Source organism: Dama dama, chromosome 18 (genome assembly GCF_033118175.1).
Source record: "Dama dama isolate Ldn47 chromosome 18, ASM3311817v1, whole genome shotgun sequence".
Classification (NCBI taxonomy): Eukaryota; Metazoa; Chordata; class Mammalia; order Artiodactyla; family Cervidae; genus Dama; species Dama dama.
In genome coordinates, this window is record NC_083698.1 from 24,334,181 (window position 1) to 24,359,683 (window position 25,503).

General features: G+C 37.5%; 1 protein-coding gene across 1 annotated transcript in view; it reads left to right on the top strand.

Annotated features, from left to right (window-relative positions):
* The window catches only part of AHR (aryl hydrocarbon receptor), a 49,717-nt gene that overhangs the window by 7,101 nt on the left and 17,113 nt on the right, over window positions 1-25,503 (top strand). The window contains exons 2-3 of the mRNA XM_061165025.1: window positions 4,270-4,457; window positions 21,681-21,784. Coding sequence (XP_061021008.1) covers window positions 4,270-4,457; window positions 21,681-21,784 — 292 coding nt within the window. The remainder of the gene's footprint in view (window positions 1-4,269; window positions 4,458-21,680; window positions 21,785-25,503) is intronic.

The following is a 25,503-nucleotide window of genomic DNA, read 5'->3' on the forward strand; positions in this document are numbered from 1 at the left end:
TTAACTGTGTTTCAAATACTGAGCACAAATTCTGAGCCTAAGAGACAGTTTAGCTCGGGATATTAAAAAGGCTTTACAAGGAGCATGCGAGCTGGCCTTGGGCATACCCCTGGGCCTGTTACACCAGTACTTACGGCACTCACGGCTTCTAAAGCGAAGCATGGCATGCAGTCAGCTGAAGGCTTGCTTTCACAACAGTTTTGGTTTACAGGCTGGGACAAGATTTTTGAGGTTAAGGCTTAAAAAAAATAATAAATCAACTCCTTTACATGATCAGCATCTACCATCTTTCAGAAGATGTCTGAATTCAAAATATCTCAAATCCAATCTTTTGGAGACATTTATTTATATTTCAAATGTTAGCCTTTTGTTTAAATAGATGGTTGGCAGTATGTTTTGGCATAGGTTTGTAGAGAATACAGAAGTAATACTTGCATAACTCAAGTCAAGTGTGACTGATGTAGAATTGCTCTCTATTTTTACTGTTTGGTGCATCTTAAATAGGTATAGATAAGTGTGAAGTATTTTCACAAAATAGTTGTGAATATTTCTCACAAAATCAGTGAAAAGGTTTGTCAGATCTGTTCCTTCAGCTTTAACAACAGTGGATCTGAAATGCCAAGTTCAGTAGGTACTTCTCAGCCCTGACTTTCCTTAGTAACTTTGTGCATTTGACCTTGTTCTGTGACCTGCAAAATATTTTACCCTGGTTCTTTTCCTGTCTGCCTTATTGATTCTTCTCTGTCCTCTTTTTGCCCACTGCCTTTCCTCAACTTTATACCTAAGTGTTGACATCACTGAGGTCTATCCTTGAGTATCTTCTCTCTGTTTGGCATACCTTCCATTAGAAAATATGGTTGTTATCCCAAGCTCCAAATCCCAGTCATTTGTGACCTCTCCTTGCCAATTTTTTTTTCCCCCCATAACTCCCTATACCTAGGAAGTCAGCAAGTCAGTTTGGTTGAGTGACCATTTGAGTCTGGCTACGTATGAGCTTTGTGGTGGATTCAAAGTGCTGTTAAAAAATCTCAAGCCAGGCCATCCTTACTACCCCACAATCACTCCTTTCGGTCAGGCTCCAGTCATTTCCTTTCTGGACTCTTCTGATCATCAGCCATCAATTGAGAGTCCCCTTTGTGTCAAGTACTATGCTGAGCATTGGAGATACAAAATGATGAAGTTTACATCGTAGTAAGAGTAACACATAAGTATATGCAACCTAGGTTGCATAACACTTAGGAAATTTGATCTTCTGCTAAATATTCCAGTATGTGCATAATAATACATTAATACTGTGGACAGTTTGCAGTGCATAAAGAAATAGTCTCTGCCAGGGCAGGCCTGACTTCTGCAAGGAGCCAGTACTAGACAGGCAGCGATATCACGTGTAGAAGCACCGCTGAACCTCTTTCTCCCACTGTTCTGTTATTCCTTTCTGTGTCTTAGCAGCCTGTCTTGCTTCAGTGTTTGTGTTACTGTCTTCTCCTCAGTGTTTTATAACCATTACTGGAAAGCTCCCAAGAGCACACAACTGGATTTTATTTTCAGTTGTGGGAAATGCTGTCAGCCCAGAATACTCCCTCGTGGAACGGCTATTGAAGGCACTTGCATAAGATGCACATAGTACCTAGTCGGGTGGGAGGAATCCAGTGGGAGCGGGTCAGGGAAGACAACAAACATGATCTAGCGGAGCAGCACTTTGCAGCTGCTGTGACAGAACACGGGGTACTGGGGAGTGACATGTATGAGAGCATCAGAGTGTGTCTGGTCACTTAAGTCCTGGCTTTGCTCTGGAGAGTAACAGGCAAGGAAGGTTTTGCCTGGGGGGATCAGAGACCAGAGGCAGAGTTCGGGGCCATAGAAAGATCAAGAGCGGGTTTCGTTTGTTAGGTTAAGGAACAGGGACTGTGCAGAGCTGCTGAGTGGTTTGGATCAGAGGAGAGAGAGATTTATGTTTGAGAAAGGACTGGCTATATTGTGATCTGTCCTGCATCCCATCCCCTCCATCACCAGAGTCAGGGCAGCCCAAGTCTGGTCATGTAAACCCCAGCTGAGAGCTGAAGCTGATTTCCCGATACCAAGGGCCAACTTCATACCATTTCTGTGGGGAAACCTGCTGTTTCCTCTTTGAAGAACTTTTTTTTTTCATCAGATGCCCACATGGCTCACTCCTTCACCATATCCTTGTCTGTGCTAAACCATCGCATCAAGAGACCTTCCTTGCTGATCAAAACCAGCACCACATCACTCCTTACTTCCTTATCTTGCTTTATTTTTCTTCTCAACACTTACCAGCCTGGAAAGTTATGTGCTTATTTGTTTCTTTCTTCATTTATGTATTTTGGATCCTCCCATCAGAATGTAAGCTTCGGGAGAACAGGGGCTTTAGTATGTTTTGTTCACTGCTCCGTCTTCTGGCTGTGGCGCGTGGTGGGTGGTATTTGTTGAAGGGAGTTGGCCCTAACCCGCTTCCCCTTGTCTCTCTTGCACTCTGAGCTTCTCAGGTAGTTCCTCTCACTGTTCACCATTTCTCACTTGTGCCACCTCCTGAAATCCTGTTCACCTTTCAAGGTTCAGCTCATATGCCTCCTTTTGTATAAAAATCTTTTTTCAAGCAGTTGCTCACTGTCCTCAGCTCCTGTAACACTTTTTCAGTATAGAGGAGAAGAATGTTTTCTGGGACTGCCCAGGACATGATAGGTGCAAACAAATGTTTAACAGGCGGTTGGTTGGTAGAGAATTATTCAATGGGGTGGACATGCATTATAAGTAAAAGTTGAAATTCAGCTGATTAATTGGAGAAATGCAGTAACTAGATGTGACTTGAGTTTCATTTTACATGTGATTAGGGAAAATAGCTAGAGAGATAGTCACCAATTTCGATTAGGTATGGAGTTATGCACAAAGTCTGGAGGAAAGTATCTGTGACTTATTTTGTATCTATGCCACTTTACCAATTTTGTACTCTTACTTTTTGTAGGAATGACATGAACTATAACAGAAACAAAAAGAAATAGACAAGTTTTGAAGAAATTACCCATTAGAGACAGTGTAAAAAATATGCTGAATTTTCTTATTGCTTTCTATCATATTCTTACATGAAGTATTACTTCTTTAAAAAAAAGTACTTCTTCATGTTACTTCATGTAACATTGAAAGCATGTTATCTAGAAATGTTTTGGTTGAATCAAATTAATAGCATTATGCTCAAGACAATTTATCTTTTTTAAAATACTGTAATTTGAACCATCAAAAATACTTTGTCTTCTCCAGTAAAACTGGAGGAAGAAGTCTTTGTTTTAAGAATGCTCTTAATATTCTTTATTTTTTCTGGCAAATGGAAGGGTGCAGAGACATGATCTAAAAATGACTTTGTTTTTTTAATGTCTTCTCTATATTTTAACATTGGGTATCTGATGATCTGTAAATTTACTTTCATGGATTTCTGTTATGAAATCCTGGGTAAGGCCTTTGTGTGAAGTTCGGTTGCTCATTTCTGAACTCAAGTTCTACTCCTACCCATCAGTATCTTTTCTCTCAGATGAAAATCATGCTAAATGTTGGAATTTCATTGGATTTTCTAATTGAGACACAAATTATGTCATAAAGATAAAATTTGCCAGTAATTGCTGGTAAGCAGTTAACCTTTAATATTTGTCAGTCAACAAATACTAATAACTGAGGTCAAATTTTTCTTGCCTTAATATTGGAGGACCCCATTAGATGGCTGGAGGACCTTGTGGAGATGCAGGAATGGCTTTGAGAAGTTCTCACTGACAGGATGAAAAGTGTTTAATACAGGAAACTGAGGGTGATGAAGAAACAGCTTCTTAAAGGTCATTTCTGTTTATCTACAACCTAAATGATGCCAAGATGATTCTTGTGAAAGACAGCAAAGGAGGCATAATTTTACATAACTTATGGAAGATTTCTTTCTTCCCCCTAACAATGGCTGTGTTTGAGGGAGAAAAAAATCCTGGTAGATTTGTTAATTGGGGACCATGTACCACAGATGTATGAGGTATGGAAGAGGTACTTGGCATTTTCCTGTGATGGGTTCATACTTTTTAATAAAACATTACAAAAGAGTTTACCTATTATTTTTGTTTTTCTTAAGATATTAAAGAAGCATTTTGAAAAGATTTACACAAACTTGCAGTAGGTTTTAGATGTTTTGTTAGAAAAATAGTTGAGGCGATGTTATAATGTGATAAAAATGTTTGCTCTCTAGATTTTCATGTATTTTATGGAATTTTGTTTGTTTTTCAGTGTCAAGCCAGTCCCAGCCGAAGGAGTCAAATCAAATCCTTCCAAGAGGCATAGAGACCGACTTAATACAGAGCTAGACCGTCTGGCCAGCCTGCTCCCTTTCCCACAAGATGTTATTAACAAGCTGGACAAACTCTCCGTTCTGAGGCTCAGCGTCAGTTATCTCAGAGCCAAGAGCTTCTTTGATGGTAAGACAGGAGGGTTTAATTTCTCTATAATCGCTTACCAAGTATTTATGTTGCTTATGGCTATGAGCGCTTCTGTGTTGAAAACTGTAAAAATTAGCCTTATGTGAAAAAGTTTTGTTTATTGCTGTAGAATAAAACTTAGGTAGCAAAGCCTAATTTTTAATATTTCTAAATATCAGTTTTCCCGATTGCTTCATCAAACAGATGCTGCCACTTAAAGGATACGTTATGTCATTCTTTGAAAATTATAACACATGTTAAGTATGACACTTTCCGGTTCTCCTCCTTCCAACTCAAATTTTTTAAGTCTTTTTTTAATGGAAAGAATGAGACATATTAACTACTACGATATGTTTTTGCTGGGTTTCCTTCACTGTGTTTCATAGATATATCATTTGTTTGTCCTTTGAAAGTTAGGTATAGTTCTGCTGCTTTATAGTTAACTATATGTTTGCTCCAGGAAAATGTAATTAAAATATCTTCTTCCACTGGGAAGAGCATTTCGTGTTTGGAGGCAGTAGACTTGGCTTTCAGTCTCCTGTCTGCCACTGACAACTATTGTACTTTAATCTTTTAGCATCGCTTGACTCAGCCGAAAGCAAGGGATTTGAACTAGGTGATCTTTGTTAATCATACAGTCTATCATAGTCATAAAATATTTTAAATGGAAGTTTTGGTTTGAAAATAATGTTTTGGTGTGTCTCTTCATGCAAAACAATTCCTCGATTTCTCTTTTGTGTGTCTTCTCTTTTTCTGTTTATATGTCAGACAGAGTTTTTAGAAACTGTTCAGTCTTGTAAATGTATCATGCCATTTGACCAACAGCAGTAGAGAATTAATGATAAAATCTCAATGACTTACGTCAGTGCTTCTTAACCTTTAACGTGCTCGCAATCACATAGCGACCTTAATAAGATGAAGATGCCTATTCAGTAGGTTTCGCTGTCGTCAGAGATTTTGCACTTCTTACAGACAGTCAGATGATGCTAACAAGTGCTGCCCTTGACACAGTTACAGATGCTTGAATTTGCAGTTTGTGTGCAGAATATCGCAAGACAGTATTTCCCTTTAGGTTTGTGTTTAGATGGTTTGCTGTGTTTAGTCTGAGCATCTTTTTATTTATAGGTTTCTTTGCCTGCCATGTGTTGTTTATTTTGGGTTAAAAACTATATAGTCATTGAAAATCTGGGCAGTATACACTGATTTCAGGTTGATAATTTCAGGGAGGGTTATGTATTTAAAGGTTCATAGTAGATACTTAACATTTTCTCTGCTCTGTGTAAAAAGTCTTTGAATTTTCCAGACCCTTCATCTTTGCGGTGAGTTATGAGATATTGAGTGGTGTGTGTCTGTGTGTGTATCAGCTGCACAGTCATTTTGTGACAGGAGCTAGAAACTAACTTTCCAGATTCCCTCTGTTGTTTTTGCAGACCACATCTCAGTTACTTCTGTCTTCTGGGAACCATATATGTAGCAAAATCCTGAGGCCTTTTCCCTCGATCTGTGACTCTCAAACTATTAGTCCCCAGATGGTCAGCATTAGTTGTCCGCTGGGCATTTCTAACAGATCTTGAGCCTTATTGAGCCCCCTGAAATCAAATGCTCTGGTGTAGTGGCAAGTTTGGGAGGCCCTGTTGTAGACTGTGACCTCAAGGGCACTCCCAGCTTCTTGGGATGCAGTCCCGACCTTCAGCATCTCTTCTCATGCAGTGCTTTCAGACTGGTGGGGCTTCTGTGACACGTACGATGTGGTCTCTGCCCTTAGAGAGTTTATAGTCTAGAAAGAAGGAGGCATTATTCCTTCACTCTGGTAAAGATGTACTGACATGATCATTTTGCCTTTTTGTTTCCTGCTCCTCTCTCATGGGAAATCAGCTTTTATGTTAAAAAGAGGGAAAAAAAATGTGTAGGATTTTTCTGTTTAGAAGCAGTGGGGCAGAATTGAAGCTGCTTAGAGGCTAGCCAGTGGGCCATTTAAGTACTAATATGTTAATACTTACTGCTTTCAAGGCTGTCTTTCTCTCTCTGTGTGTATATGTGTTTATGCTTACACATATACATACACATATTAATATATGCATATTTAATGAAAAACTATATATACATATTTTTTCATGATTGAATGTGTATCCCGTTAAATCCCCCAAGTAGAAGCATTTCCAAAATCTACCTTATAAAGAATGCCATAGTTTAGCAGGGCTCATTATGGAACTGTTACTTGTTAAAAAGGGTTTTCTGGGCTCTTCACTAATGAGTTTATGTTTATTCTGGTTCAGTGTACTTGACAGTAGGATCTTATTACCCTCTTAGTGTCATTCCTTCGTCAATCACAGTATCTTTCATTTGAGGTCCTTTGAATTACTGGTTTTTATACTTCAGTGTGCCTCAGCATAACTTGGAAAGCTTGTTACATGCACATTCTAGGATGTGCCCTTTCTTTTGCTGATTCTGAGTAGGTTTATCCAGAACCCAGGAATCTGTATTTTTATAAGCAATCTAGATAAGTTTAAGACAATGATTTAATCTAATTTTATGCCCTGTGTTACTTAAATCTTTTCTCTTTGCCTTTAGAAAGACAAACCCAGATGTAGACAGTCTTGGAAAGACTTCTGTGTGTTTGCTTAAGGTTCAGTGGAGTGTGTACTCTAAGCAGTTATTGTAGGGTTGTTCAATACAGGACCAGAGTTAGGTGGAGGGTGAGCGAAATAATCAGTGAAAAATCCCAAAGTCTCCCCCAGACCACCAGTGGTCTAGGAAGGCAATGCAGTATTTTGAAAGTACACAGAGAATAAGATTTTCAGGTGATCGTCATGACCTAAACAGACACTGGGTGCAGACAGGGACACGTGGAGCATGCGGACAGTGATGAGGGTTTCTGTGTGTGGTGAAACCACTCTCCCACTGTTAGGGAAGGACTAGAGGGAAGGGAAGCGCCAAGTCAATAACAGGATGCAAACAGGGGGTGTGTTAATTCCTGCGGAAAGAACAATATAAACGAGTAATCATACAATCTTGTTAGAAAGGAAACTCAAGTTCTACTGTAACAATAGATATTTTTCCAAGAAAATACATCTATTTATTGCAAGTTTAAATAATCCAACTTGGATGGGATCTTCTTAAACTGAAGCCATGACTGTACTTCTATGACTGAAAAGCAGCACTTAAGTTTCAAGTACAACATTAATCTTGATCCATTTTTAATTAATCAGAACTTTCTAAACTATAACTTTAGCGTACTTGAATAAAACTCAGTCCTTATGGTAAAGTTAGAAGGTGTTTTGTACCATTAAGAAACTGAAATGGTTTTTAAATACATTTTGTAATTCAAGATTGTGCTTTATTTATTCTAAATACTGTGCACTGTGCTAAATTCATGAAGAAGAAAAAAAAGGGGGGAAAGGCTTTTCTGCCCTCTAATAGCTCAAGATCGAGTGTCTTATAAACTCTAACAAATACAGTATGTGAAATCCTTTAAAAATGTGCACATGAAATGTTTATAATGCAACAGTTAGGGAGTATTTTCAAGGGAGGGAAAAGGATTAGAAGCTTGTTAGTTATTAGTTTTGGTTTCAACTGAGGAAATAATGGAGGAAGTCTTTGAATGTTTAATCCTTGAAAACTCTTGAACTACTGGTATTGTAGATAGTAAAGCCCAGAGAATTTTCAGTTTGTAATCTCTACTTAATTTTATAGATGAAGTAATCATCACAGCATTTTCATTTTCATAATACAATGCTTTATGTTTTTTTGGTGCATTTAAACATGCCACATATTGCCTATTTTTTTCACTAGAATAGAAGCTCCTTGAGAATATTGTGTTTATTTTTACACCTTGAATACAGGACAGTGCCTGCCCCAGAGTGGGCACTCAGAAAGTCTATTGATTGTATTAACATATCTGAAAAACAATGTAAAATTCATGTTGAAATTCTGAATTAGATACTTTATATGAAATATGTCTCTGGGGCTTGGTTTGTGATGTTAATATTTTGCAATTTCCAGATAATCTCTCTGTGAATAGCCACTTAAAATGATTATGATTGGTTCTATCAATTATTTGATTTTCTTATTTCTAAATATACAGGTGCATGGAATGTTTGTTTTAAGGAGCTAGAGCAGTGAGAGAGTTTTCCATGGTCTGTAATCAATTGGCTGAATCATACGGTGAAACATGTAGACGGACTGAAGGACCCAGCCTGCTCTGAGCGCCTTCATCACTGCGCCTTCTGAGCGCTGTCACTACAGCCCCTGTGTTCTTTGCGTCTTTGCCTTCACTTGTTTATTATCTTGTTCCTGGGCCAGTGGTCGTTTTCTTCCTTGTTGGCTGTCCCTGTTGTACTTCCCAGGAGTCTGCCAGTCTTGGTGTATTTTTAAGTTTTGTCAGCGCTGATGGGATGTACAAATAGGACTCTGAACTTAAAAGGAAACATCATTCTCTTTATACATTCGATAGATGAAAAATCCCAGAGCCTAGTGACATTTTAATTTCTGCACAATGGACATGTTTAGACATGTTTAAGGAGTAACAAGGACATGTTAATACTAGATTAATTGGAATTGTAAGTGTTCTAAGTTCTGTTCAGTTTCCTCAGCAGCATTGCTCTTCTGTGTTACCTTCCATTCTTCCCAACTTAACGGTTGAAAGGCTTTTCTGAATTATGTATCTGTGAAGCATTTCTGTAGAGTCTTCTCTATTTTTAGAAAACAAATTCTAAAAATTCCGAATTGCTGTTTTCTGATGTTAGTAATTAAATAGGAACATAGGGAAGTGCAGTTTTTGCTGCTTGATAGATTAAATCCAAGAGAAGCAAGCCTCAGGACAGAAAATGACCAAGTGGACCTGTGACCTGGCAAGTCAGTATGAAAGCCTAAAATCTTTAACATCATGGTCATACTTTTCTATCAGATTTCAGATGTTAAAATTAAACTGTCCTTTTCTAATTTTTTTTAAAGTAGAAAGTAAAAGGAAGACCTATGTCACAAATGAGTTTTAAACTCAAATATCATGTTACCTTTGAGATGGAAAATATTTAGAATAAAAGTTAAATAACTTAATGACTGTGATCAATAGTAGTTTATTAAGAGAAACTTAGATTTGGGGGGTTTCATGTAACCTAGTCTTTGAAATTGGTTGACATGAAGGAAAAGGGTTGCCTCCTCCTTCATTGTATCTCTTAAAGCCAGGATCAAACAGTGGACATTGTGCTTGTTAGCTAGTCTGAATCAGTATGGTAATGCTTTATTCTTAGTAAGAGTAACTTCAACTTGTGAACAATGTTGAATTAGATTTCATTATCATTTTAAAAAATATTCATCATCATGTAAGTATCATTTACACTATTCTACTTTTTGACAACCCTCCTCAAAATTAATGAGAATGACTAACCCACTTCTGTGTTGAAATGCAAATATCTAATGAAGTAAAAAAAAAAAGGCAGAAAAGTTTTCTTTCTTTGAGACAATAGCAAGTGTCAAGGGCATGTAGAATTGTTCCTTCTGTAAAATATCCATAGTACTCGTTGTCCCTTTAAATATAGTCTTTAACTGTGTAATCTTACATCCTTCATTATACCTCAGTCATGAGTTACTCTTCATGACATCTTTACAGTGAAGATGTACAGATTTAATTTGTGGAAAGAAAAACTTAGAAACAGGAAAAAGGTGATTGTGTCTACAGGTGAGTCTGGGGATCTGAGTTTGTAATTTCAAAGTTCTGCATTTGCAGCTGTCACAGGGGACAGTTTTCTGGTTATTATAAAACTAGATAGGGCTTCTCAGGTAACGCTAGTGGTAAGGAACCCGCCTACCAATGCAGGAGATGCAAGAGACGTAGGTTCAATCCCTGGGTTGGGAAGATCCCCTGGAGGAGGGACTGGTTACCCACTCCCATATTCTTGCCTGGAGAATCCCACGGACAGAGGAGCCTGGTGGGCTACAGTCCATGGGGTTGCAAAGCTAAAGCGACGTAACTGAAGCGACTTAGTACACACAACACATAAAACTGGATAACATAGGGGCAGTGAGTCATAAATCATTGTGCATGCTTAAATAATCACTGTCTTATGAAGCATAAACATTTTACACATTGGAATATTTTAAATTCATAGAGTCTAAAAATGCTGTGAGAAGAGAGGATGAGAAGCATTAACTTCTGTTATGTGATGGTCTAAAATTTATTCAACCTCATTGTTTACCATGGATCTTGGTAGACTGTTTTAAATTAGAAATTATGTGTGCTTTTTTCTTGGTCTTCCTTTTGTAGACATTTAATAATTCACTTCTAGTTCATTAGGTTTTCAAAAAAGAGTTATTGTGTTTATTCATCTATAGCTTGTGTGTTTCTCTCAATTTCAGAACATTATCTTGAAAAGTATATATATATATATTTGAAGTATATATTTGAGGAATGAACTTGAACAAGCAGTAAAAACCAACTAAGTAATAGAGCCTTTTTAAGGGTTGATGTAAAAGTTTAAGGTGTTTGTATGTGTTTTTTACATTCACTGAATTTGTATGCTAACTTTATTTCCTTTTTTAAAAAAAATACTGTAGGCCAAGTAATTCACAAAACTTCCAGTATCATAGCAAGTGTAATTTCTTAATTCTAGAAATGTCCTAAAAGATCAATACATTTGAAATCATCCAATAGTGTTGTTTCGTTATCCATTGTATTCAGATGGTAATTTATGTGTTTTTTCCCCAGAACCGGAAAACATGAAACTCTAACATTCATGATACCTTCCATAAATAAACTCATAAAATTTAGAGGTTCTTTTAAATTTTAAGTTATGAACTTAATATAATCAGATCCATGCAGATGGAAACATGGATACATGAAAAGAATGGTAGGACTTTCTTATTGAGTCAGGGTGTAGTACATTCAAGTCCTGGCTCTTATATTTAATAATATGACCTATATGGGTCAGGAATTTAATGTCTCTTTTCCACAGATAGTCTAACTTACAGCAAAAGTGGCATTAAATTCTGTGTGTGGTGGCTTAATCGCTAAGTCATGTCCAACTCTTGTGACCCTACGGACTGTAGGCTGCCAGGCTCCTCTGTCCATGGCATTTTCCAGGCAAGAATAGTGGAGCAGGCTGCCTTTCTTTCTCCCCAGGATCTTCCCAACCCAAGGATCAAACCCGAGTCTCCTGCATTGCTGGCAGATTCTTTACTGACTGAGCCACCAGGGAAGCCCTTAAATTCTATGAATAAATAAAATGACAAAATCATTTTATGATATTTTATATAGGATACTTTTATCTAGAGTGTTTTTCTTTGCTTTGGCAAGTATTCTTTAAAAACACAGTGACATGCATATCAGAACCTGCACTCGTTATGTTCTTTATAATTTGTTTTGCTTCTTTCTTGTCTCTTAAATTTACTGCTTTAATGGGTTTTCTCTTTGATCATTTCCTAGTGTTATATGACTCTGGGATCCTTGATCCTTACTTGCTTGGCCATGAGCAGTTCCAGTTGGTTATAAATTTACGGGTTAGCTTTCTTTTTAAAGGAAGATTACCACTGGGGAAATACTAAAGCCAGCCCAACTTTAGTAGTTTTCTCTCCTTTTTTTTTTTCCCAGTACAGGTTTTAAATGTCTTTAGTTAAATTTTAGTTTGAGAGACTTTGTGAGACTTTTTGTGAGACTTCACTGTTGGTTGATGGAAATATATGTCTGCCCTGTTATAGTGTTTTAGAAACTATTTTCACATATAATGTAAAATTAATCCCTTGAGGGTCTGTAATGAGATACAGTAACACTACCACTAATCATTTTTATTCAGTAATTATATATATGTATTATTTTTTAATGCTCGTATGGCTTTTTGTCTTTTTGATCAACTTTTTTTTGTGGTATCCTTTTTGAAACTTTTTATTTTATATTGGAGTATAGTTGATTAACAGTGTTGTGATGGTTTCAGGTGGACAGTGAAGGGACTCAGTGATACATATACACGTATCCATTCTTCCTCAAATTCCTCCCCCATCCAGGCTGCCACATATCATTGAGCAGAGTTCCCTGTGCTATTCAGTAGGGCCTTGCTGGTTATCCATTTTAAATATAGCAGTGTGCACATACCAATCCTAAACTCCCTAACTATCCCCCCATCCCCTTTAACCATAAGTTCTATCTCTTAAGTCTGTAAATCTGTTTCTATTTTTGTAAATAAATTAATTTGTATCATTTCTTTTTAGATTCCACATATAATGGATAGCATATATTTCTCTTTCCCTGTCTGACTTACTTCACTCAGTATGAGAATCTCTAGGTCCATCCATGTTATTGCAAACAGCATTATTTCATTCTTTTTAATGGCTGAGCAATATTCCATTGCATATATGTACCATATCCTCTTTATCCACTTCTCTGTTGATGACATTTAGGTTGCTTCCTTGTCTTAGCTCTTGGAAACAGTGCTGCAAGGAACATTAGGGTGCATGTGTCCTTTTTGACTGGTGTGAGATGATACCTCATTTGCATTTCATAATTAGTGACGTTGAATATCTTCATGTGCCTCTTGATTATCTTTATGTCTTCTTTGGAGAAATATCTGTTTAAGCCTTCTGGCCATTTTTTGGATTGAATTATTTGTTTTGATGGTATTTGATGGTATTTTGTGCTGTTTGTACATTTTGGAGACTAATCCCTTGTCAGTCACATCATTTGCAAATATTTTCTCCCAGTCTGTGGATTGTCTTTTCACTTTGTTTGTGGTTTCCTTTGCTGTGCAAAAGCTTTTGCGTTTAATTTGATCCTGTTTGTTTATTTTTGGTTTTATTTCCATTATTCTGGGAGACGGATCAAAAATATCTTGCTGTGACTTATGCCACAGAGTGTTCTGCCTATGTTTTATAGTTTTATAGTATCCAGTCTCTCATGTAAGTCTTTAATCCATTTTGAGCTTATTTTTTGTGTATGGTATTAAAGAATGATCTGATTTCATTTTTTTTTACATGTAGCTCTCCAGCTTTCCCAGCACCATTTGTTGAAGAGACTGTCTTTCCACCGCTGTGTAGTCTTGCCCACTTTGTCATAGATTATTTTGACCATAGGTGCATGGGGTGATCAGTCATTTTTAATCTGTTGCTCAAATTCATTTATTTGTTCATAGCTGGAGATTTAAATTTGGGAGTCACCATAGTGTCATTGAAATAGTGTTTTAAACCATGAAAATGAATAAAATATTCCTGGGGAAAGCCTATAGAATAAGAGGGAAAATACCAAAGATAAAATGTTTTAGGAATGGGCAGAGAGAGAGGAAAGCACATCTGTGTGTGTATGTGTGTGTGTGTGTAACATGAAATTGTGATATAGTTTCAGCAGATGTCATTATGGTGATGTTTGCTCAAAGATGACCTCATTTGGTGTTTCAAGTTCTTAGAGGGTCAAGGAGAAAATTACACCTGAAAGTATAAACTAAAATGAAACTAAAGTCCACAGAAAAATAATACTAGAGGAAGTAATTTCTGGTTCTTGGTTGTCCACAGAAAACATTAAGCCATCCAGGTGCCCACAGTGGGAGGCTGAGAGGAGAGACAGTAAAATTGGATCAACTGGAATCTAAAGTTGTCTGTATTGAATTCTTTTAGCCTTAAATTGGGCTTCCCTGGTAGCTCAGATGGTAAAGAATCTGCTTGCAAAGGGGGAGACCTGGGTTCAGTCCCTGGGTCTGGAAGATCCCTAGGAGAAGAGAATGGCTACCCACTCCAGTATTTTTGCCTGGAAAATCCCATGGACAGAAGAGCCTGGCAGGGTGCAGTCCATGGGGTCGCAAAGAGTCGGACATGACCGAGCAACTTTCACTTCATTCAGCATTAAGTTTGCCCGCATGGTGTGAGAGTGCTTTGATGGTCAGCTTTACCGAGTATGCTGTTGTCCACTGGGCTGTTGATAGTGTCTAGTCTCTGTGTCAGAGGCAGGTCCCCCGTCTGTCCTGGCCCAGTAGAGGGAGATTGTCGTGTAAGGAAAACACCAACAGGAAGGAGACGTGGAGGTGGTTCAGTTACCTAACCTGGTGGCTTTAGATTAGACCTGTATTCTCACTGTTCCACAGAGTTTTCATATTCTCAGCATGGACAGTATGAATGCTTGCCTGCCTGATGTTGCAGGTTTGTAGTGGATTTATCCTAAATAGTGAGATCTTTGTGAACCAGATTCTGAAATTAAAATTGTTTATAGTTGACTCAATGGACATGGGTTTGGGTGAACTCCTGGAGTTGGTGATGGACAGGGAGGCCTGGTGTGCTGCGGTTCATGGGGTCGCAAAGAATCGGACACGACTGAGTGACCGAACTGAACTGAACTGACCCTTGCACAACATGAAGATTAGTCAAAAATAGGCATGAAACCTTATAGTCAGCTCTCCACATCCATGGTTCCTCTGTATCCAAAGCTCTGCATCCGTGGATTCAGCCCATCATGGATCATGTAGTGCTGTGTTATTTACTGGGGAGAAACCCATGTATATGTGGACCTGCCCAGATCAAACTGCATGTTGTTCACAGGTCAGCTGCACATAGAGAATTTTTTGTCACTGCCCTGTGTTTTAGTCGTCAATTCTGTGGTTCTACTTTCATCTTTATAAAATTGAGATGAGAATTCCTTCCTGAAGACATTCATGTTAATAATGAACTCTTTAAGTAGATGAATGATAATGTTAGAGGATTTGAGGGAATGAGATCCAGAACGTTGTGAGTTACTTCCTCAGTCTTGATTTTCTGAGTCCCTCGGAGCAGTGGTACCTGCTCTTCAGCATCTCTTGGGAACGTGTTAATGATGCAGACTGAGGGGCCCCATACTAGGCCTGCTGAATCAGAATTCTAGAGATCCCGCAATGTGTCTTAATAGTCTTCCAGATGATTCTGATGTCTGAGAAAGTTTGAGAATCGCTGCTGTGGTTGATTAAATTCTCCTACTTAGAATGCAGTTTTAATTTCACTATTTACATGGAAAGTCAAATGCAACTCAGTTCCCACTGAAAAGGTAAATTAATTGCACTAGTTGGTTTCATTAATTAGAGGCCTCACATGTAGTTAAAGTAGAATTGCATGTAGCTAAAATGTAAAACTGAAAAATTTTGAGTAATATCTTTCAAAGTCAGTTTCCATTTGATGGAGAGTAAGTTAGATAGTTTCCACTTGATCTAACTTTAAGGACTTTTTCAACTTTAGAATGATGGTGTTTTGGTTTTTTTTTTAGATTTGCTAAAAAAAGACAGTAACCACCACTTTAGCCTACATTCACTCATTATAAACTAACATTTGCATTTTTAAAAACCAAATTTACTTTTATTCTGCCTTGGTGAGTAGAAACTGCCAGTCAGAAAAAAATAATCTGTGACTATCATCAGAAAGGACCAAACTGTATACATCTTTGTCTCCTGGAGACTTAGGAAAATATAATATGTATGTATCCTCCTAGAATATAACATGGTTTTTTTTAAAATTTCAGTTTCTTCTTTCTCACAAAAGGGCAATACTTCCTTTACCAAAAAACAAACTTCATGTTACTGAAGCAAAATATCTTATTACCTCAAAGGATCTAGAAAAAACTCCCTTTAGGTACACTGATATATGATTGGAAATTATTTGTAAATACTCATCCATACTCAATTTGGGAATGTAGTTTTAAGTAATATAGTATTTCTTATATTCAAGCAATACTGCATTATTTAGCCCTTTTTAATTTTTGGTGATAGTTTTGCTCTGTTATATGCTCATACGAATGTGGGACTAGAACTTAAACTTTTCCTGCCAGAGGTAATAAAGGGGATGATAAATATTATTGTAAAAGAAATTGAATTTATATCAACAGAAATTAAAAAGACTTATGCTTTTTCCTGGCAAGGCATTTATCATGACATCCTTCTGTTTAAATGCCAACTACAGTAACAAAATACAAAGTATAGTTTACTACATGCCAATATTTGTTCCCCATGAATTTCTTCCTAGAACAGTTCAGAGCATGTTTAGGAAGAGGAAATATTTGGCTTGTAGGGAGAAATGGAAATCTCAGCTTTGATATGTAAGGAAAGAAAGTGCCATGTTAAGAAACATGGATACAGTTAAGTGCACATGGGAATAATACTTGAATATGGAGAAAAGACTTGAATCAGTTGGTAATAATTAAAATCTTACAATCTGATAATGCTGTGACATATTTATACTCTAAATTCTATTATCAATTAAATTCTTGTATAGCTGTTTCATTGATCTCTCAAAGAGGAAATAGTTGAAATATTGTGGTGGCCTTTTATCTTAATATCCCACTGAATGCTTAAAGCCAGAGCCTTATAGCAGACTGGAAGATGTGCTGTTCCTACAGATGAGGGAAGGGTTTTAACAAGGTCTGTGTAGTACGGCAGAGATTTCCCAACAGCAAAATTGACTCATGACTTGTTTTCAGATAGTATATTTTGTTTCTGTAAACTGCCATGTATTTAATTCCAGGGGTGTGATGATTAAAGTGTCTTCTCCATCTGATTATGCATGTAATTTTTATAACAATTTATAAGTTTGAAATACCTTCAAATTTATGTTTATAGTCATCATAGCAGTCCTGTCAGACACTCATTAATGCTCCCTGGTTAGAGATGAGAAAACACTCAGTCATCCTGGTGTTTAACTTTTAGTGTCAGCGGCCATCATGGTTTGAGGGTGTATAAACTCAATGTACAGCCTATTCTCTCTATACTTGACTGTCAGTTACAGATTGATTACCCAAGTACTCCACATACTATTTTAGCCCTCATAAGAATTTGTCTCCAGAGGTATCACTGTCCTGATTTAAAGATGAGGAAAGGAAAGATGACAGGTGGTTAGCATGGGGGAGAAGTCTGGTAGGTGGTTAGTAATAGCTCATGCCCTTGGCATCTAGCTATCTGGGTTCTTATCTAGGCTTTACCATTTCAAGGTATAACCTTGGGAAAGTTTCTTAACCTCCTTAAGTCTCAATTTCCTAATCTCTGGAAGGACAATAGGGCCAGTCTCATAGCACTCTTGTGAAGATTAAATAAGATGTAATACTTGGAAACAGGTTGGCATAGAGTGTGAGCTCTGAGTATCACACATTATTACTAAGGAAATTATTGAAGGGCACTCAGATGGTAGGAAGGTTATCTCCCCACATCTGCTTCTTACTCTTCTGTTGCTTTCTAATCAAGGCAAGAAATGTGTATGTGAAAGTGAGTATTGTTAATTAATACATCTTCTAGAAGGCAGAGGTGGTAGGTATGAAATAAAGAAATGGAGGACAGATTCATAGAAGGGCAAAAATTACATAATTTGGGGCAAGTCTCTAGGATCTGAGTTTTCTAAAAAGTCATATTAGTATTTTTTTAGGTGAGAATGGGAAGGGAGTGTGCCCTTCCTGGACTCATCTTTGCACAATATTTACTTAAATTCTTAAGTGATTATTAGCCTTAAACATGAGAGCAACAGAAGTACTTGTTTGCTTGTTTTTGGAAGAACCCTAGTGATCCTTCTCCAAAATGCACTCATCACTTTTCCTACTTAAGCAGTAGTTATACCTATCTCCAACAGTTAGAACTGTAAGTATTGTTGTTTAGAAAGAGTTTATACTTTGTCTTTTTCAAGTTTCTCTAGTATTTTAATTAAATTCTATGCTGGTACTTAATATTTTTGGCATTCTTTTCTGGTTCTTTATTTCCATAGCTTATATGCCCTACTTAAAGGCAGAGTCTGTCTAATGTCTAATTACATTGGCTGATATCTCCCATACAAGACCAGAAACAAATAAGTTACTGAGATGAATGGCCTCTTTCATTTCTTATTCAGCTTCTCAGCGGTCTGGTAATGCTAGTGGAAACTGACATAGATTCTTTTGATTGAAAGTTAGTTTTAAAAGATTCCTGATAAAATTTAGACATGTAAATTTGACACTATTCATATCTATTTTTAGGATGACTTTGCTGCTTTCATAATATCAGGGTTTGGATTTTGTTTTCGTAATGACCAATCTCACCAATATTTGGTATAACCTTTTTGCCTTTTATTGTATTGTATTATTGGAGTATAATTGCTTTACAGTGTTGTGCTAGCTTCTGCTGCACAACAAAGTGAATCAGCCATAAGTACACATACACACCCTCTCTTCTGAGCCCCCCTCCACCTCACCCCCACCCCACCCCTCTAGGCCATCCCAGAGCCACTGATGAGCCCCATGTGCAGTATGCCAGCTTCCCAGAAGCTAGCTATTTCACACATGGTAGTGTATATTTTGGGCTTTCCTGGTGGCTCAGACAATAAAGAATCTGTCTGCAGTGTGGGAGACCTGGGTTCGATTCCTGGGTTGGGAAGATCCCCTGGAGAAGGGAATGGCAACCCACTCCGGTATTCTTGCCTAGAGAAAGTTCTGTCAGTGCTCCTCTCCTTCACGCTGGAGCTTTTGGAAAAGTAGGAGAGTGTAGTTAACCCTGACATTGTGAGGCTTTAATGGATTCCAGCAAATGCAGCCACTAGAAAGCAAATAACAGAACTTACAGGATATAAAGGGGAGAAACAGGATATAAAGGGGAGAAAAACCTTTCTGCCTTTACCTTTCAGTGAGAAGAGATTGAGCCTTTTCCTTTGGTCTTGGCGAACTGTTAGATCAGTTAGTTTACCTCAAACTGTGTTTTGGCCTAAGGAAATCTGTTCTGTGGCCTTTTGGAATTGTTATATTCAGAGGCCAGTGTTTTGGCCTCTTCTTTCAGAGACATGTTTTAAAAGTTCTGCAAAGGCCAGAACTTGGCATAAAGTTGAAATGTGACACATGCGTTGGTGATTTACCAGAAAATATACTTCAAACATGAAAATGTTTTATATGGAACGCTTTTCTCAAACTGAGAGGAAATCTGGTTATTAATAAATCTCTAGTTTATCACTGAGCCCAATTATCCTTAGCACATTAAAATTTAATGAAGTAAGAGATCTTAAAAAGAATGTCAAGGTTTTCACAGGTTACAAAAAGATCAGCAAAATAGAAAGATATCATAATAGTGTTTAAAAGTTCATACTTTATAACAGGGCAGTCCATAAGCTCTGGGAAGTACTGCTAATAATTAAAGCTACCATTTACTGAAGTAATATTGAGTTCTTCTGTGCTAGAAATAGCTCTTGCAGGGTGATTTTTTGTTTTCCAAATTACCATTTTACATACCAGGAGACAGGCTCAAAAAGCTCCCACATTTAGGAAATGGCAGAGCTGAGATTTGAACTCAATTCTCTGTGATACCAATGTCCACATTTTTTAACTGAGAGAATATTTGACAGTGCTCAGAAAAATGCGCCATTTAAATAAGTAAATGGTGGCTGTTTTTATTTCTGTTCAGCTGTGCTGTCTCCCAGACTAAATGCGTGCACACACACACACACACACACACACACACACACACACACACACAGGAGAGAGATGGGAAGGTGGTGATACATGCTGCTTGAGAGCATGCTGTTTCCTACTGTAAGCATCTCACCATCCCATCCGCCTCTCCTTCACATATGCAGTCCACAAGCAGTTAGCTAGTACTCTTGCCTGGAAAATCCCATGGATGGAGGTGCCTGGTAGGCTACAGTCCATGGGATTGCAAGGAGTCGGACACAACTGAGTGACTTCACTTCACTTAATGAAAGAGAAGCCACGTTACGAGGTGTAATACCTAGGAACAGACATAAAAATACACGTGCAAATCTTTTTCTGTGGACGACTTCAAAGCATTCTAGTGGGACAAAAGATAGAGACTTGAACAAATGGAGAAACATACATGTTCTTGGACAGACTGATTCAACATCATAAAGATGCTAATTCTCCATGAGCTGATTTATACATTTCATATGAAGTTAATAACAATACTGAGTTTTCTTACCCTAAAACTAGAGGATCCTAACTTTAATGGACATATATGTCTTTAATAATGGGTTTTGGTTGATTCTTTCTCTTACCACCCCTAGTTCACAGAAGTTAGAAGAATATATAGATAGATTAATTTTTTTTTATTAATTAGGTTGTGAGGAATCTTATTATTCTAAATAGATGAGAACCAGAGGAGTGTGTATAGCAATGTCATGCAGTTCTTTGAATAATGATAACGTGTGCTCAGCCATGTCCAACTCTTTGCAACCCCAGGGACTATATCCCACCAGGCTCCTCTGTCCACGGGCTTTTCCAAGAATACTGGAGTGGGTTGCTATTTCCTTCTCTAGGGCATCTTCCCAACCGAGGGGTCAAACCTGGGTCTTCTGCATTGGCAGGAGGACTCTTTACCAGTCATGCCACCTGGGAAGCAGTTTATTTGAAACTTCTTAAGTAATATGCCAAAAATCATATAGTGAACTCATTAAAAATTGTCTTTAAGAATCTGTCAACTGACATTAGAAACCACCCATTGGCAAAGGATTATTTACTTAGTCATTGCAGCACCAGTAGATAGAAATTTTTCAAATTGTCTCTTTTTTTGGTGTACATAGGTTTTTTTCCTTAGAGCTCTTTGAAATTGCTTATTTTAAAAACTAACTACTTGACCCAGCAATACCACTCTTGGGCATACACACTGAGGAAACCAGATCTGAAAGAGACATGTGCACCCCAATGTTCATCGCAGCACTGTTTATAATAGCCAGGACATGGAAGCAACCTAGATGCCCATCAGCAGACGAATGGATAAGGAAGCTGTGGTACATATACACCATGGAATATTACTCAGCCATTAAAAAGAATTCATTTGAATCAGTTCTAATGAGATGGATAAAACTGGAGCCCATTATACAGAGTGAAGTAAGCCAGAAAGATAAAGATCATTACAGCATACTAAAACATATATATGGAATTTAGAAAGATGGTAATGATAACCCTATATGCAAAACAGAAAAAGAGACACAGATGTACAGAACAGACTTTTGGACTCTGTGGGAGAAGGCGAGGGTGGGATGTTTAGAGAGAACAGCATGTATACTATCTATGGTGAAACAGATCACCGGCCCAGGTGGGATGCATGAGACAGGTGCTCGGGCCTGGTGCACTGGGAGGACCCAGGGGAATCGGGTGGGGGGGGAGGTGGGAGGGGGATCGGGATGGGGGAATACGTGTAAATCCATGGCTGATTCATGTCAATGTATGACAAAACCCACTGCAATGTTGCGAAGTAATTAGCCTCCAACTAATAAAAATAATTGGAAAAAAAAAATTAACTACTGTATCATTGTTCTTCCCTCTTTTTTTCCTAGTTGCATTAAAGTCCTCCCCAGCTGACAGAAATGGAGTCCAGGACAGCTGTAGAACCAAATTCAGAGAAGGCCTGAACTTGCAGGAAGGAGAATTCTTACTACAGGTAAATTGTAGTAAATATAGTTCTTTTTCATTAGAACCATTATAAATGGAAAGTTAGTTAACAGCCTTTTAACTGTTCCTAGTTTCTTTAGGACTCAGTGATTCATACCACTTTCATCTGACCTACAGTAGTGGTATAATGCTAGTACATGATTAAATGGAATTTTATGAAGTAGATTTATTAGAAGTCAGTTATCACTTTCCCTGTTGCATTTCTTTAAATAGCAAGAAATTCTAGATCATTTTAAAGGTTCTCATTTAAGACATTGGTTTTAGGTATATGTTTTTAGGAATATAGCTCCATTAAAATAATTTTAATAGTTCAAAATTGTTCTTAACCTGAACAGTGTTCTTGTAACTATATTTTCTTTTAGCAGCTGTGTATGACTTACCAACATGCTATAGATCTTTTTTTAGCCTCTGTCAGCCCTATTGTCATGCATTAGAACTCTGAGAGTTTCTGGTAGATTTGTCTGTGAAAGTATTTTAAATCTTTTCCTATTTTTCTTTCTCTTGGATCCAATAAACTGCTCGATTCTCAGTTAAATTCTCAGGTATTTATTCTGTTAAAGAATGAAGATGTATGCTATAAAGAATGTACACATGCATAACTGAATCACTTTGCTATACACTTGAAACTAACTCAGTACTGCAAATTAACTATACTTCCATTTAAAAATGTTAGAGAAGAAACTCAAAATTAAAAAGATGTATGCTGTAATCTGTACTATATTACAGATTTTTAATTCTACAGAATTTTTAATTCTACGTAAGGATTTTTAATTCTACCCAGGGAACTGAGATGTGAACTTAATTTGCAACTGTGATAAAAAGTAGCTGTAAGTTTCAGTAACTCCATTCATTCAGTAAATGCTTAAGTGTAACCTGACAATTTATAACATTTTATTATGATTTATAACAATTTATAAAATTGTATACAACAAATTATAATTTTATAATTGTGTTCAAATCCCTAATAGGGAAAATTAACTTTTGCTTCCATTATGTTAGAAGAAAGTTAAATATATTCAACCATGAGTCATCCTCCTGACTCTGTCTGAGGATTTCTATGTATTGCTATATTAGCTGAAACACAAAGACCCCTTAGGTCACAGGAAAGCATTCTAATAATTGCTGCTTAATATGATTAAGCATAGCGGGCTTCCCAGGTTGTACAGTGGTAGAGAATCTGCCTGCCATTGCAGGAGACACAGGAGATGCCAGTGTGATCCCTGGGTCGGGATGATCCTCTAGAGAAGGAAATGGCAACCCACTCCTGTATTCCTGCCTTGGAAATGCCATAGACAGAGGAGCCTGGCAGGCTACAGTCCATGGGGGTCAAAAAGAGTTGGACACGATTGAGCACGCGCATGCACACACACAATGTGATTGAACACGTCTCGGTTTATGTAGTAACGTAATAAGGAAGTTCTTTATCTCAAGTGAAAATAGACAAATGTGGCATACTTCACACTTCTTATCTTAAACTGACTTAAATTATGGGCCAGTGATTTTTATTTTCCCCCTAGAACATTTAGATAGATTGTCAACATATCCCCTGTCAAGGGCCCAGAATAAAAATATACTGCTGCAAGCTGTTGTTCACTTTTTAATTTTCTAAAAATTGGAAGCATTTAGATATTTAAAATGAATAGTCCGTCATTAATTCTGTTTTATGCCATTTGTAGATTATTCTCCAGCATGAGGCATCACATACTATATAATTTGCTTAGGGCGTGCTAAGTCACTTCAGCCATGTCTGATTCTTTCCGACCCAGTGGACTGTAGCCTGCCATGCTCCTCTGTCCATGGGATTTTCCAGGCAAGAATACTAGAGTGTGTTGCCATTTCCTCATCCAGGGGATCTTCCCAGGGTTTGAATCCCTGTCCCTTAGGTCTCCTGCATTGGCAGGTGGGTTCTTTAGCATGACCACAATCTGGGAAGACCTTACTTAGGACAGTACCTGTTATCCCATATGAAGTAGATGACCAAAAGCATTGTAGACATGTGAAGATGGGATATTTCATTATGTACAGTTGCCATTATGTGTGGTTATCAACTAGTTACCAAAGAGGATATGTCCAGAGGTACAGCACACTATTTGGCTTATAACTTTGGTGACCTTTGGTTTTAACAAAGGAGGCACTTGAAGAAAATATTTTTAAATATTTAACAAAAGTTTAAAATGCTTATTTTCTTGATTAAATTACTGTTTTATAAGGAATAAAAATAAAACAATAAGTAACTTTTGTATCTTTTCATTATGTATTTATGTTCTGACTGTTGATACCTAATATTATGCTTTTTAAAATCTACAGCTTCATTTTTGAAATAACAGCAGTTCAAATCATAAATAACAGTATTAATTGCAGTTTATTTCTCTTATTAAATAGAAAGTGTAGCTCAACATGATTTTCAGAAAATTTTGACTAACAATAATAATCTTGTTAGTATGTAATTACCAAATTTATTCCTTTTTTTTAACTTGCTAAGATAGTAATTCAGTATAACTTCATTCCACGGGCTTTTTGATTTATTTCTGACAGTTAACATTTGTTAACTAAAAGTTACTGGCATACCCTAAATTATCTTTGTGTCTCCTGGCATACACTAATGAGCTTATTGGAAAGTACTAAATTTCTTCCACTCTTCAGAAAACATGATATTCTACAAAATAATATGCATATATGATCAATGGATACTGTTGTCTAGAAGGAAGATATTTTCAAAACAAAAAAAAATGCAGTAATGGACATAACCCTACTACAACCAAGTAAAATTTAAAAATGCTCAATTTGGGGGGTGTTTATCATTGGAAGGACTGATTTGAAGCTGAAACTCCAATACTTTGGCCACCTCATGTGAAGAGTTGACTCATTGGAAAAGACCCTAATGCTGGGAAGGATTGGGGGCAGGAAGAGAAGGGGATGACAGAGGATGAGATGGCTAGATGGCATCACCGACTCGATGGGCATGGGTTTGGGTAAACTCTGGGAGTTGGTGATGGACAGGAAGGCCTGGCGTGCTGTGATTCATGGGGTTGCAAAGAGTTGGACACGACTGAGCGACTGAACTGAACTGAATCATTAGACATTTTCGTTCTTGGTGGGTGCCATTGCCATTCTTCATCCTAGGGAAATTGCCAGGCATGATAAGGCATAATATGTGAAGTCAAGGATCTCAGATCCCAGTTGTAACTGTGTGAGTTATAGCCATGCAACAGTTGGTGATTAGCAACGCTTAAAGGTAGCAGATCATGATATGATGTACGATGTTAAGTGGGCAAACTTTAGAGCCAACCTCTCCCTTCTGGTTCAGCTTGTTCCTAGCTCTCGGCTCTTCACTTCCGTGTCCTCGATTTACAGACTGGACTGTGACACCTACTTCTTTGGGTTGCTGAGGGAATTCAAAGTTACTTGAATACATAAAAACCATTTAGAAAAGTGATTGTTAAAGAGTATAGGTGCTGTTTGTTGTCTCTATAATCAGGCTCTCAGAAGTATAATGTAGACCAGGGATCCTGAAGGTGAAAGGGATTGGAGTGAAGAGGAAGACAGTCACTGTATTTCTTTCACCCCGGCTGACAGTGCGGGTATTTACTAGTGTGCGGGCATCATGAGCCCAGCGGCGACGGCTTGTTCGTTTGCGAATCTCAGTTCTGAGCTTGTGTCCTGTCTGCTGTGTAACATTTTATTACGTGTTAACTACTTGCTATCATT